This window comes from Oncorhynchus tshawytscha, linkage group LG07 (genome assembly GCF_018296145.1).
Source record: "Oncorhynchus tshawytscha isolate Ot180627B linkage group LG07, Otsh_v2.0, whole genome shotgun sequence".
In the NCBI taxonomy this organism is placed as follows: domain Eukaryota; kingdom Metazoa; phylum Chordata; class Actinopteri; order Salmoniformes; family Salmonidae; genus Oncorhynchus; species Oncorhynchus tshawytscha.
Window position 1 is genome coordinate 50,972,307 of NC_056435.1, and position 13,895 is coordinate 50,986,201.

Genomic DNA, 13,895 nt, shown 5'->3' on the forward strand with positions numbered 1-13,895 from the left:
AATCACAGGATACTCAGCAGTAGATGATGACCAACATTTTATATGGATTTGTAATTTATTGCAAACATTAGGTTCAAAATAATAGAAGGGAAATGTCTGCCCCACAACAGTGTTTGAAAGAACACATACTAATGTAGCTTGCTACACATCCTTCAGTGGTCAACTATTGAAATATGTACAAACATGTCCTCTATTCTCTTGCAAGAGAGGCATATACAATATTTGACAAAAATAAAAAATATTGTCAGTAATTCCTCTTATAGTCACTCCTCTGTATAATGAGTTTAGGTCCTTTAAAAAATGTCAGGCACTGTCAGAGTAAAATAATAGTATGTTGTTTATATACACGTATGTGAGTTCCCTGTAAGAGTGTGTGTCTGATATAAAACGCAGTTAGATTTTTCAGGATTGTTTTCTCTTTTGGTCGTGGTCAGTTAAGAGAAATTGAGGCTTGAGAAGAATCGTGAGCGTCGAGGTGCAAACCGGGACTCAGGCTCACTCCCCCGTCTCTTCGCTCCCTCCTTCTCTCTCCTCCGGCGAGCCAGGTCTTCCTCCAACACCTGCACACACAGACAGAAACATATTCAAACACAGACAGATGGAAGGACGACAGATGGACAGACAGACACATAGACACACAGATAGATACACAGACACACACACTATACCAGACTATGCCTGCACACTCAGGCATAAACACGTTCAAACACGGATGGACAAACAGACTATATACCCTCATTGAAACGTTTAGGTCATCGAGGTCAAGTCAACGAGTGCAAAGGAACATGTTTTGGGATTCAAAGTGTAGCCTTGATGTCCCTTCAAACAGCAAGCTGTTAGAAGTGTATGCATGTCTAATGGATATGACAACATTTCTCCTTGGAGCCATACCTGACCTTAATGAACCTTTTCAGATCTCCAAGGACAACAAGTGCAACGGGAGCATGTTTTCAGATTTAAAATACTGCCCTGTTGCCTCCTGAGTGACACAGCGGTCTAAGGCACAGCTGCGACCGGCAGACCCATGAGGCAGCGCACAATTGGCCCAGTGTTGTCCGGGTTAGGGGAGGGTTTGGCCGGCTGTAATGTCCTATCACGCTCTAGAGACTCCTTGTGGTGGCCGGGCGCATGCACGCTGGCTTTGGTTACCAGCTTTACGGTGTTTCCTCCGGCACATTGGTGCAGCTGGCTTAAGTGAGCACTGTGTCAAGAAGCAGCGCGGCTTGGCGGGTCATGTTTCGGAGGACGTATGGCTCTCGACCTTCGCCTCTCCCGAGTCCGTATGGGAGTTGCAGCGATAGGACACTTGGATATCAAGAAAATTAGGAGAAAAATGGGTAAAAAGTATAACAATAAAATAGAAAATAAAATAAATAAATACTGCCTCTCATCATTAATCTGTTACCATGGTGTGCATGGCTAATGGATATGGCAGCTGAACATTGAAAAATATCCACTCACGGTCTCCTATCTCCTTACTTGCTTTGTCATTCAACACACTATTCCCACAACAAACTCTCTTCTTTCTCTGTCTCCCATACCTCTTTCCTGCAGGCCAGCTTGTCTTTCCACTCGTTCAGCTCTAGAGTGTGTTCATCCTCCAGTCTCCGAATCTTCTTCTTCTCCATATCAACTAACAGCTGCAGTTTCTCATTCTGAAACACACACACGAGCACACATGCATAAATGTTTAAAAAAATAAATTATATAACCAATTATGCTTATTTGATTATATGAAAACATTCTATTATACCAAACATTCTAATATACCAGTTTATAGTAGATATAATATGAATATCTACAACCCAGTGAGCTTGCTAGCACATGGTGTGTAGTATAGTGTACCTGAAGCTCCTGGAGTTCAGTCATATTGCCGTCACACTGCTCCTGCACCTCCCTCAGCTGGCCCTCATGGACCTGCTGCAAACTCTGCCTCTCAGCTCGCTGAATGCCCTCCTCCTCCGACATAAACTGACATACAGAGAGAGAGATGGAGAGAGAGAGAAAGAAATATAAATTGTGAGAGAGGGAGAGAAAAAGAGACAGAGACAGAGACAAAGATGATTGCCAAACAAACAATTACTAGTGGCCAATTGAGCACAGAATATAATGTTAACTATTTGGGAACTGAGAAGCCATACAAGTCTCTGTACTAACCAGTGTGAGGCGCTGCCTGTGCTCTTGCCCACTCAGGCCCAGTGTCTTCAACTCTTGCTTGAAGTGGGCCAGCCTGGCCTTGGCCTCGGTGCGCTGGGCTCGCTGGAGTTGGGTCCTCTCCTGGGCCTGTTGGGCCCTCTGCTCATCCAGCAATGCCCGATGGAACTGGGACGCCCTGTCTGTATCCTGGGAAAGGACAGGGGAGAGGGGATCATGGTCATGTGTGTGTGTGTGTGTGTGTGTGTGTGTGTGTGTGTGTGTGTGTGTGTGTGTGTGTGTGTGTGTGTGTGTGTGTGTGTGTGTGTGTGTGTGTGTGTGCGTGCGTCTCTGTGTGTGCATTTGAGTATGCAAGTTTGGGGGGTTAGGGTTCTTAGTGAGAGCATTCCAACTCACTTTGCTGTGCCTCTTGGTAAGCTGTTGTCTTTGCAGTGAATACTGCTCCTTCACCTGCTGCTTGAAGAGGTGGTACTTCTCCTGCAGATGACGTTGCTCCATCTCCCAAATTACTGATTCCCGGGCTGCAGGCAAGGAGCCCATATATGTGAATGAATCAAAGTTTCTATAGGCGCAAACACAGTCAATGTCACCGTTGTGGTCAATGTCTAATTTCCTGTCGGTCTGTAATTTGGGCCTAACCATTTTCAGAAAGCAGCCCATAATCGTAACCAATTTGTGAGTGTGTAGGTGCGTGCGTACGTGAGTGTGTGCTGATCGTGTGCGTGCATGTGTGTACCTCTCTTAAGCTGCTGGGTCTTGACAGTGATATCCCACTCCATAGAGGCCACCTTCCTCTTGTGTTCCTGGACTCCTTTCTGGAGCGTCTCATTGAGCTCCTGCTGCTGCTTCTGCAAGTAACGCGCCTCCTGGGATGAACACAAGAAGAAACAAGATATACCAAGGGCTCTCTGTGTGTGTGTTGTTGTGTATGTGTGTGTGTGTGTGTGTGTGTGTGCATGTTGTGCGTGCGTGCGTGCATGTTGTGCGTGCGTGTGTTTGCGTGCGAATCGGTGTACTTCTCTGGGTTGAGCCTTCAGTACAGCAGTCTTGCGGTTCAGCTCTCGCTCCTGCTGGCTCTTGAGTCTGCGTGCGTCCTCTCTGAGCTTGGCTGTGTGCTCTGTCTCCATGCGGCTGCTCTGCTGAACATACTGCTTTTCTACCCGCTCCAGCTCACTGTCGTAATACTGCTTCTTGCTCTGCACAATGCACACAAAACACACCAAATTTGCTGGAGTTTGTACGACGGGGGGAAAGATTGCCACAAATCTCATGCGATCACTCAATATTGAAAATTAGTTGTTCAGGCTGTTAAATTCAAATCCCATACCTTAAAACCTGAAAAGAATTGTGTTTTTGGAAGTCACAATGGTGTAATAACAGAATGTAGCTTATATGAATTAAAATGTTTTCATGTATGTTTTCATGTCATATCGCCAGTTGGCAACCCATCCCTTATGGGATTAATTGACACTTACACAAACATTACAATAATTTGCTGTGATAATTCAGTGATAATTCTTCCAGTGTTCTTTGCAGTGCGAATCGTATAAAGAGTGAAATTTAAAAATTTAAAAAAAGAATACATAAGAGTAAATAATGTTATCCAAAAAATTACTATATCCCTAGAGCAGTAAACATATACATACTGTACATACATACATACACAGATAAATAAATACAACATTTAAACAGAAGGCATTTGAACCCAGTCTGGCACAAAGAGAAGATTGAAGTGGGAGACAGGCTTACACACAATTTACAGTATAGACATACAGTACGTGCCATTTGCTATATAGAAGCTAAATATTATATTATAATTAAATTACAGGTAGCCTTTTTTATTTTATTCCAGGCTTTATCTAAATATTCCGCAAACGGGACTCTGGGTCCCACTACTCACTGTCATCTCCTGGGCGATCTGTCGGAACATCATCTCTCTCTGTTGCTGCAGCCGCTGCTCCATCTGGGAGTACTCTCTCTGCTCCTCCCTCTGAAGGAGCTTTAAAGCCTGCAGCTCCTGGCGCCTGCATAGTCAGGTACACACACCCACACGGACACACACGGACACACACACACGGGAGATTGAACATAATAATGAAGTGAATGCATTGAATATGAATGTGTTTAAGTCTCCCATCCAAGATGTATTTGAAATGATGAGTCTATCCTTAATCTAGTTATTTTTTCATTGGAGCCCAAGCCTTGTTTCCAGAGGGAAAAGTTTACCTGGCAGACCGCATGCGCCGCTCTTTCCCATCGGTCTCTTTCAGGACCTTTGACGTGGTGACGCTGACCTCTCGGCCGTCCACCATGAACTTCCGGGTCCTTTTGACCGTCTTCCTGTTATGGATCAACTCCTGGAATACAACAAAGAAAAGATTACAGTCACAAAGTGCTTCTGTTTAGTTGGTGTAATCTATCTAGGGAAGCACACAACACTTCTTATTACCTCTCTTAAAGGGAAATTACACTCTAAAATCTACTTTTGTCAGATGTTTTCAGACCTCAAAAGTGGACTATACCTGAGAAACTTTGATTTTGGAGTGGAATGTCTCTTTAACCTTAATAAATTGTACCCTTATGTTTTATGTTCTGTATTATATTCACTTGGGGAACCAAAGGGTGCCAGCCTGCCCTGATCACTATCACTCACCTCTACAGGTCTTGACATTGTTGAGACTGTCATTGTTGAGTTGTCTTTCTCTGTCATGTCAGCTTGGTCATCAGTGGCAGCCATCTTGGGTTTATTGTCTGTCACTTGGTGCCAGTTTCCATTTGATGCTGAGTTCAGGTGTACGGTGTCTGTAGCTGTTCCCTGAGATCTAGTTGAGCTCTGTTCGGTCAATATGTTTAATTGGGTCTGACCTGCCTCCTCCTCCTCACCTCCTTCCTCCAGCTTCTTCCCTCCTTCCTCTTTCCCTCCTTCCTCCCTCCCACTATTTGACTCCAAGGTCAAGTTTACCCTCATCATAGGTTCTCCAGTTGGGGGGTCAGTCATCTTCTCTTCTCCCTTACTTTCTTCTTGTTTGTTTCTCTCTTCTTTCGGCTCCTGCTTTATGATCATATTGGATTCTTGTGCTTGGATAATCACAATGTTATCACTTTCTAATCCAAGGTCCTCCTCTTTACTCTGTTCATCTTTTCTCACTGTTCTGTCCTCTGCTCTCTCTACATTTTCACATTCAGTCACTTTGATATCAAGGATTTTATCTTCTGTGTCTGCCCTCAAACTCTTCTCCTTTTCACTGGTCTCGACTTCCATTGTTGATTCACTTCTTTGCTTCTCTGTTTCAGTCTGTATTTCTCCTGTTTGTTCTGATTGTACAGTCTCTTCAATATCACTCTTAGATTCTCCGTCCTCCATTTCAGGACTTGCTTCATGTTCTTTTAAGTCCATTCCTTTGTCTGGAGTTTTCTCAATGTCTGGACAGTTGCTTGTCTCTCCCTCGCTTGTCTTTAACTCCACCTTGACCTCCTGTTCTTCTTCTAGATATGTCTTGTCTTGTATTCCTTCTTTATTTATCTGCATCTTATCCCTTTCTTCTACCATACTCCCCTCGTGCTCTGCCTCTTCATCTCTCTTAGCATGTAGTTCATTCTCTTCTAAAATCTTCTCATCCTTGTCCTGTTCCTGCTCCTCCTCTCCCCTCTCCTTTTGTATTTCCTCCTTGGTCCCTTCCGTCCTCTCGTCTTTGCTCTGTTTTGTCTCTTCCTCAGCCTTCCCACTGGTGGCCATCTTGAAGTGGTTATGAGTGGAGAGATCCAGAAAGTCTAGCACTGAGTGCTGGGTTTCTCCTCTCTCTTTTGTGGATGGATGGGGCATTTCCAAAGACAAGGCTATAACGAGTGGACTTTGTTTGTGCACTAACTGGCGAGGAGCTTCTTCTACCCTATGCTTAGTATCATTATTTGTTGCTGATTTAAGGATACCAATTTCCTTAACTGAACATTGAGCCTCAGTAATTGGTTGTTTATTGTCTGAGTCAAGTGCATCACCAACAGAGTCATTGGTACTGTTTTGGTTCATATCAGTGTGGATATCAATGCCTACTATTTCCTGTTCAGAAGAAGAAACCACTTCCAGGTCAAGGTCTTGGGCCTCACAGTCATTTGAAATTTCATCCTTCTCTTTTTTCTGCCCCTCAACCTTTTCTTCTGCATCATCTCCTGTGTCATTTGTTTCAGGGATGGGTTGAGTGATCCCTCCCTCCAAGCTGCCCCTCCCAACATTCTCACACAGATCCTTCTCCGCATCCCCTGCATCTCTCTCTCCTGCTGGATGTGTCACTTCCTGCTCTTCTGATTGGCCAGTGGGACTGTCCTCCTTGTTCTGTTGGGTCTGATTGGCTGGAATTGAGGGTGTGTCTCCCCAGAGACCGGACTTGCAGCGCCGAGACCCGGTGGTCAGAAAGGAGAGAAAGGTCCCTGGCTCCCAGACCGACAGACGCCTGGCCAACTTTCTGGCCCTGTCCGTGTTGGGAGTCTCCACCCTGGTCCCAGCGGTGCCCCCATCTTTCACTGGGGTGGAGGAAGAGACTGGGTCAGGGTTGGGTGGAGGTGGTGGTGGACTCATACCAGCCTGTATGATAGATGGGCCCTCCTGAGGTTTCTCTGGTACCTGCATTGTCTCTTCTTCCAGCCCCTTCTCAGACTGGGCATTCCCTCCATCCGACCCCACAATCGTGTCCTCGTCTAGAGAGCCCCCATGGTCGATCAGGGACTGGCAGAGAAAATAATAGGATGTGTTACCATTGTTGTTCATTTAAGACAGACTTTAGGAGCCAATTTCAATTGCATCTATTCTCTGTCCTATCTACTTGAAGACAAATAAAAACACTCAAAGGACAAAATGTTGGAAAGTTGATGTATGAACTTCCACCTACAGTATACTGTATAGAAGCAGAAATAGAGAAACTTTCCCAACACGTTTTAGATCGAAGCAGATCTCTATTAGAAGGGCATCACTCCCTCAAATCAAGCCTGCATCCCAAATGGCACTCTATGGAGAGCAATAGTAATGCCGTCTTTCTGTACTCCACCATGGCTCGTTGACCTAAGCCTATGGGGAAATGAATGGGGGTTTTGGAGGGGTTATGGACAAATGCCGAAAATAAGGTCTGGTAAAAACAGGCATAGGAGATCTTATACGTTTTGTTCTATGAGATAATCGTCATCACTTTTTGTGAATTCTGAAGCATTTATGTAATCAAAACAAGCACATAAAGGCTTCATAATTCATAAAGGTCATGTTAACTAACTTCTATTATTACATAGAACAAAACGTATAAGATCTCCTAAGCCTGTTTTTACCACAGACCATATTTTCGCCGTTTATCCCAAAAACCCATTCTTTCCCCATGAATTTCCCCCATGGGAATGGCCGAACGAACCAAAGGTAACTAATTTCTATTTTTTAGGACTACAAGTTGGCGAGCTCTGTTCCCTATATAGTGCATTACTTTTGACCAAAGCCTATGGGCCCTGATCAAAAGTAGTGAACTATATGGGGAATAGGGTGCCATTTGGGAAGAATCCCCCATCTCTTACCGCTGTCTCCTCCATCACCTCAGCCTTGGCCTCGGCGATGAGTTCCTTCAGGGCTCGACCATCCCGTCCAGCGCAGGGGAAGGGGTGCGCCAGGAGCTGCTGGGCTCCCCACCGGGCCTCAGGGTTCTTCTGCAGCGCTCTCCGCAGGAAGTCCTGGAAATGGGAGGACCTGAAAGTGGGAACACAGTGCAGGGCCACATGGATGGGTATAGGTTTCAGGTGACACATCCCAAATGGCACCCTATTCCCTATGGAAAAATATGTTTTCCATGTGTTTGATACTATGAGCTGGCCCTCCCCATTTAAGGTGCCACCAGCCACCATTGATTCATAAAAATAGAGACATCTCCATGTATGACTAACTGTCCCTGACTCACCAGAGGCGTGGGTTGCTGAGGGTGGGTGGGGGGGACTTGGTGATCTTGAGCAGGACCCTCATAGGGTTGAGTGAGTGGTGAGGGGGCTCCATCTCTGCAGCCTCGATCAGCGTCACGCCCAGGGACCAGACGTCCGCCTTGGGGCCATACGGGTTCTCCTTGGAGGTCTCACACTGGATCACCTCTGGAGCCATCCTGGGATAGACGGACGGGCAGACAGAGGGACAGATGGACAAATTTGGACATTGGGGTTGTTGAAAAAGAATGCACATGGGAATGTGGCTGCATGCTAACAACATTTAAACATATACAAAAATGATAGGAGTAAGACAAACCAGTAAGGGGTTCCAATGAAAGTGGCTCTTTTCTGGAGGGTGTGTATGTTTTTGGCAGACACTCCGAAGTCGGCTGGGGATTGAAACAGGGCTTTGAGAGGACTCAATGAGAGGCACTGATACACTATAAGAGAGACACTAGGATAGACTTATAAACAACATTTAGACAGACACACAGTCAGGTAGACAGGTAAACGGACGGATGGATGGAAAATCCGGGAGAGAGAATCGAACAGAGACAGAGAGAAAAGACGGACAAAGAGAGACAAAGAGAGAGAGAGATTATAATCCAGTAGTTGTAGGAGTGTGCTGTGCAGTTTTGTACCCAGTTTGACGTGTCCCTCCATGGTGAGGAGGATGTTGCCTGCCTTCAGGTCTCTATGGATGATGTGGTGCTGGTGGAGGTAGCATAGAGCCTGCAGGGTCTGACAGCATACCTCGCTGATCTGCTGCTCAGTCAGGCCCCGCTCCAGCTCTTGGGGGTTCACACACACACACACACACATGGACACACACACACACACACACACACACACACACACACACACACACACACACACACACACACACACACACACACACACACACACACACACACACACACACATATACACAAACACAATAACATATAAGGACAAGCAGGGGCTTCCCAGAGGAGGAAAAACGAAAGAAATGGAAACCAAGGAGTGCATGACGCTTTGGCTCCCACCTAACATGATGTCATCCAAGGCCCCCCCTGGGCAGAACTCAACCAGGATCTATGGGACAGAAAGAGATAGAATCTTCAACGATCAATCATCAAAAGCCTTAACTGTATATATATAATGGATAGTTTTTGTATGTATTTTTTACTTAACCTTTATTTAACTAGGCAAGTCAGTTAAGAACTAATTATTATTCACAATGACGGCCTAGAAACAGTGGGTTGCCTTCTTCAGGGGCAGAATGACAGATTTCACAGATTTCACTGAAACCCCTCCAAAAAGTCCTGACCCAGTGTATTAATATTGACACCTAGCAATGGAGTCAAACAGCTGAAAAAGACCTCACCCACAGCCAACCCTCAAAGAAGATGGCGTCCAACAACCCAAGGATGTTGTTATGGCGGCAGGCTGCCAGGATGTCGATCTCGGTGATATAGTCGTCAAGCTGCTCCTCGTTGCGTACCTCCATCACTTTAGCAGCAGTCAGGGCCCCAGTGGTGTGGTTCTGGGCCTGAATACAGACAGAGGAATACACTATGGTCTCTACGGTTCCATCTACATTATACTGGCTTTAGTCTATATATTATATGTTATTTATCATCTTCTCGCAGGCTTTGCATCAAAATGCTTTGTATGAAAAAAGACAGTTAAAAATCACAAACAATCACAAACAATACCTTGAACTCATATACCAGTGAGAGAGATACACATGACTTCACTCTAATCTAGGTGGCCCTAGTTCTTTGCATCTTGGATTCAATAATAATACAGTATTCTACATTTACAATTTACACATGAATAATAAAACCATCACATTAAAGTTGGAAATCAGTCAGCTAAGTGCAACAACAGTCAAGGTGTTTCTGCAAAAACAGAAGAGCAGATGCGTGTGGGTTATACGTCAAGACAGGAAGTTATATTTCAGCCTGTATGGGTTGACAGGAAAACGACAAACCACAGTATGGCCTCATGACGCATGCTATACTCTGCCTACCATCGAGAAGATACACAACACAGCTTTAAATCAAAAGCACTTCAAAGTTTGGTAACACGGTTGGCTGCTCTTGTTTTGCACTGAGACATCATTTCACTCCATCATTTCCATATTGAATTAAAACCAGAGTTAGTTACTCTCCATCCCATCAGAGATGATAGAATTTTCATCTTAAATGTAATATTTTTATGGATTTGGTTTGGTTTGGAGAGGAAAGGAGACAAGACCAGACCAGAAGTTAAAATAAGTATTGGGTCCTAGCCTGCTGGTACCTTGTAGACCTTCCCAAAGGCCCCGTCTCCCAGCTCCCCCTGGGTGTCCCAGGTCTCTCGAGGGTCCACGTCTCTCCGGAGGTTCTCATAATGCTTCACCCTCTTCTTCTCCGGGCCCAAACGAAAGATACGCATCAGAAGGGATGCCATGTCCCTCACCCCACCTTGCCCTGTCCTCCTTACTCTACAAGGATCTCCTCAGTTTACAGCGCTACAGTGGACAGCAGCCCACAGAAACAAAGCCAACACCACCCGTTTCTCATATACAATGTCCGCCCAAGATAGTAAGGACAGGCAGAACCAAACATCAAGTTCCACTGTGGGTGGAGACCCAATGTGAAAGGTCTTTGACTCGCCTGCACACCTCCTTGTCTCTGAAACCTCTCAGAAGAGACGCAGGAAGTGACTGTGCTAACCACATCCTACACGGAAAAAAAGAGAAAAAGAAAAGGCGTGCAGTGAAAGAGATTTGGGGGGGTAGGCCTATGCCCTGTTTATCTTTTGTGTATTGAGAGATATATATCTGCCTCACTCAGAGAAATAAGTAGTACTGTTGTGCTTTACAGTCAAATATAACAAATAACTACATGTTTAATAATGAAATGTACAAATGATACATTTATGACATCAATATTTAAAAACATGTATTTAAATAATGATTCAAACAGTAATATGAGATCTTTATGTAGAACATTTACATTTGACATTTTAGTAATTGAGCAGATACTCTTATCCAAAGTGCATTCATCTCAAGATAGCTAGGTGAGACAACCACATACACTACATGACCAAGAGTATGTGGACCCTTTCTGTATGGACCTCACTTTGTGCACGGGGGCATTGTCATGCTAAAACAGGGAAGGGCCTTCCCACAAAGTTGGAAGCACAGTATCATCTAGAATGTCATTGTATGCTGTAGTACCTAGCACAAAACATGAAAAACAGCCCCAGACCATTATTCTTCCTCCATCAAACTTCACAGTTGGCACTATGCATTCGGGCAGGTAGCATTCTCCTGGCATTCGCCAAACACAGACTCGTATGTCGGACTGCCAGATGGTGAAGAGTGATTCATCACTACAGAGAACGCGTTTCCACTGCTCCAGAGTTCAATGGCGGCAAGCTTTGGAAACCCATTTCATGAAGCTACCGATAAACAGTTCTTGTGTTGACGTTGCTTCCCGAGGCAGTTTGGAACTCAGTAGTTCACAATAACAGCACTTGCAGTTGACCGGGGCAGCTCTAGCAGGGCAGACATTTTACAAACTGACTTGTTGGAAAGGTGGCATCCTATGACGGTATCACATTGAAAGTCAACGAGCTCTTCAGTAGGCTACTCTACTGTCAATGTTTGTCAATGGAGATTGCATGGCTGTGTGGTCGATTGTATACACCTGTCAGCAACGGGTGTGTCTGAAATAGCCGAATCCAGTCATTTGAAGGGGTGTTCACATACTTTTGTATATATAGTGTATCACCATATCACTTTGGCAGCGGCTAATTGGGGATCTCAATAAATACTACGAAATCGTCAGTCAAAATATACAGGATACAAACATTCCATTAAAGCTAAACAATGGATATATAGCGTTTTGCAAAAAAACTAAATTTCATACACATCTAAAATGTATGAATAAAAAATCTGTAAATAGTAATATTTTACACACATATGAAGTTATCCATAAGCAATCAGGTCTGATGAAAAAACAGAAAAGTGAAAAATTGGTGGATATAGCGTTTTGGAAGTAAACTATTCACATTTAGAAACTGTGTAAATCAAACTCATCTATAAAAAAGGCAACAACTTCAGTAACTGAATGGATTGGAAAATATTGTAAGATTTGAGAGTGGCTTTGTTGAGATGGTCGAGGAGGTTGAGATTGAGCAGAAAGGCCCATGAGGGTTTTATGTTTATGTTGATAACCTTTACTCCCTCTGCTCACCAAGGTTTCAGTGCAGCACCTGTAGAACTGGGTCAGAAGTGCTCAGGCAAACCTAACTTGAATCCATACATTTGATTTGAAGTCTCCTACATGAGCTTTTTAAATTTGATAAACCAGGTGCACCTACTGACCCTGATTAGAAGCTGGCTGTTGTGGAAAGTGCTGGTTAAGTTGCAAAGGGAAGGTATATTACTGGAAACATTCTAAATTTACCAGTGAACTACCAGAGATTTGGTAACTTTCAAGTTTTTTAGTGGCTTTTTGGGGTACTTTATTGGGGTATTATCTCTGGCCCTCTGCATGATCTTATCATATGTAAAATATATACAATTTGTTTTTTAATAACAAAAATATTATCCTAAATATAAACCATCAACTTAGTGAATACCATTAGTGTTTCAGAATGAAATATCCTTTATACTTTCTTTACACACTTTTATTTTCCATGTCAATATGTCTTTGTTGTACTGTAAATGTTTTTGGCGCCAAACTGGTGGCAGTTGTGAAAAAAGTCAATAGTTGGACGAGTTGCAGAGTTCATTGAAAATAATGCCATTGTTGATTAGATGTTTTTTACTATAGTTTGGCAATTTTCTCTTGAACCATAACCAAATCAAATCAAATCATGGTTAGCAGATGTTAATGCGAGTGTAGCGAAATGCTTGTGCTTCTACTTCCAACAATGCAGTAATAACCAACAAGTAATCTAACCTAACAATTCCAAAACTACTACCTTATACACACAAGTGTAAAGGGATAAAAATATGTACATAAAGATATATAAATGAGTGATGGTACAGAACGGCATAGGCAAGATGCAGTAGATGGTATTGAGTACAGTATACACATATGAGATGAGTAATGTAGGGTATGTAAACAAAGTGGCATAGATTAAAGTGACTAGTGATACATGTATTACATAAAGATGCAGTAGATGATATAGAGTACAGTATATACAAATACATACTGTATGAGATGAGTAATGTAGGGTATGTAAACATTATCTTAAGTGGCATTGTTTAAAGTGGCTAGTGACATATTTTTACATCAATTTCCATCAATTCCCATTATTAAAGTGGATGGAGCTGAGTCAGTGTGTTGGCAGCAGCCACTCAATGTTAGTGGTGGCTGTTTACCAGTCTGATGGCCTTGAGATAAAAGCTGTTTTTCAGTCTCTCGGTCACTGCTTTGATGCACCTGTACTGACCTCGCCTTCTGGATGATAGCGGGATGAACAGGCAGTGGCTCGGGTGGTTGTCCTTGATGATCTTTATGTCCTTCCTGTGACATTGGGTGGTGTAGGTGTCCTGGAGGGCAGGTAGTTTGCCCCTGGTGATGTGTTGTGCAGACCTCACTACCCTCTGGAGAGCCTTACGGTTGTGGGCGGAGCAGTTGCCGTACCAGGCGGTGATACAGCCCGACAGGATGCTCTCGATTGTGCATCTGCAGAAGTTTGTGAGTGCTTTTGGTGACAAGACAAATTTCTTCAGCCTCCTGAGGTTGAAAAGGCGCTGCTGCGCCTTCTTCACGACACTGTCTGTGTGGGTTGACCAATTCAGTTTGTCCGTG

General features: G+C 43.9%; 1 protein-coding gene across 2 annotated transcripts; it reads right to left on the reverse strand.

The window, feature by feature from the left end:
* Nucleotides 1–20: 20 nt before the first annotated feature.
* On the reverse strand, nt 21–10,754 carry si:dkey-81j8.6 (serine/threonine-protein kinase 10). 2 transcript variants are annotated; one of them, XM_024427610.2, is made up of 17 exons: nt 10,384–10,754; nt 9,464–9,628; nt 9,123–9,171; nt 8,739–8,888; nt 8,414–8,486; nt 8,079–8,273; nt 7,702–7,870; nt 4,808–6,874; nt 4,381–4,511; nt 4,055–4,178; nt 3,171–3,350; nt 2,891–3,020; nt 2,551–2,675; nt 2,158–2,343; nt 1,846–1,971; nt 1,542–1,655; nt 21–560 (listed from the first exon to the last, which is right to left on the reverse strand). In XM_024427610.2, the coding sequence occupies exons 1-17, from the start codon at nt 10,531–10,533 to the stop codon at nt 435–437; spliced, it is 4,260 nt and encodes a 1,419-aa protein (XP_024283378.2). In that variant the 5' UTR covers nt 10,534–10,754; the 3' UTR covers nt 21–434. The 2 variants fall into 2 exon arrangements, with proteins under 2 accessions (XP_024283378.2, XP_024283379.2); XM_024427611.2 differs by lacking the exon at nt 10,384–10,754 and having other exon boundaries at nt 9,468–9,600.
* Nucleotides 10,755–13,895: the final 3,141 nt, after the last annotated feature.

What these genes read in the sequence shown, in the direction of transcription:
- si:dkey-81j8.6 (XM_024427610.2), bottom strand. Translation starts at nt 10,533, where the DNA reads ATGGCATCCCTTCTGATGCGTATCTTTCGTTTGGGCCCGGAGAAGAAG. An exon ending in GGAGGGACACGTCAAACTGG is followed by an intron (nt 8,487 to 8,738) that starts GTACAAAACTGC and finishes TTCAATCCCCAG; the next exon opens with CCGACTTCGGAGTGTCTGCC. An exon ending in CAATGTCAAGACCTGTAGAG is followed by an intron (nt 4,512 to 4,807) that starts GTGAGTGATAGT and finishes GTTGTATTCCAG; the next exon opens with GAGTTGATCCATAACAGGAA.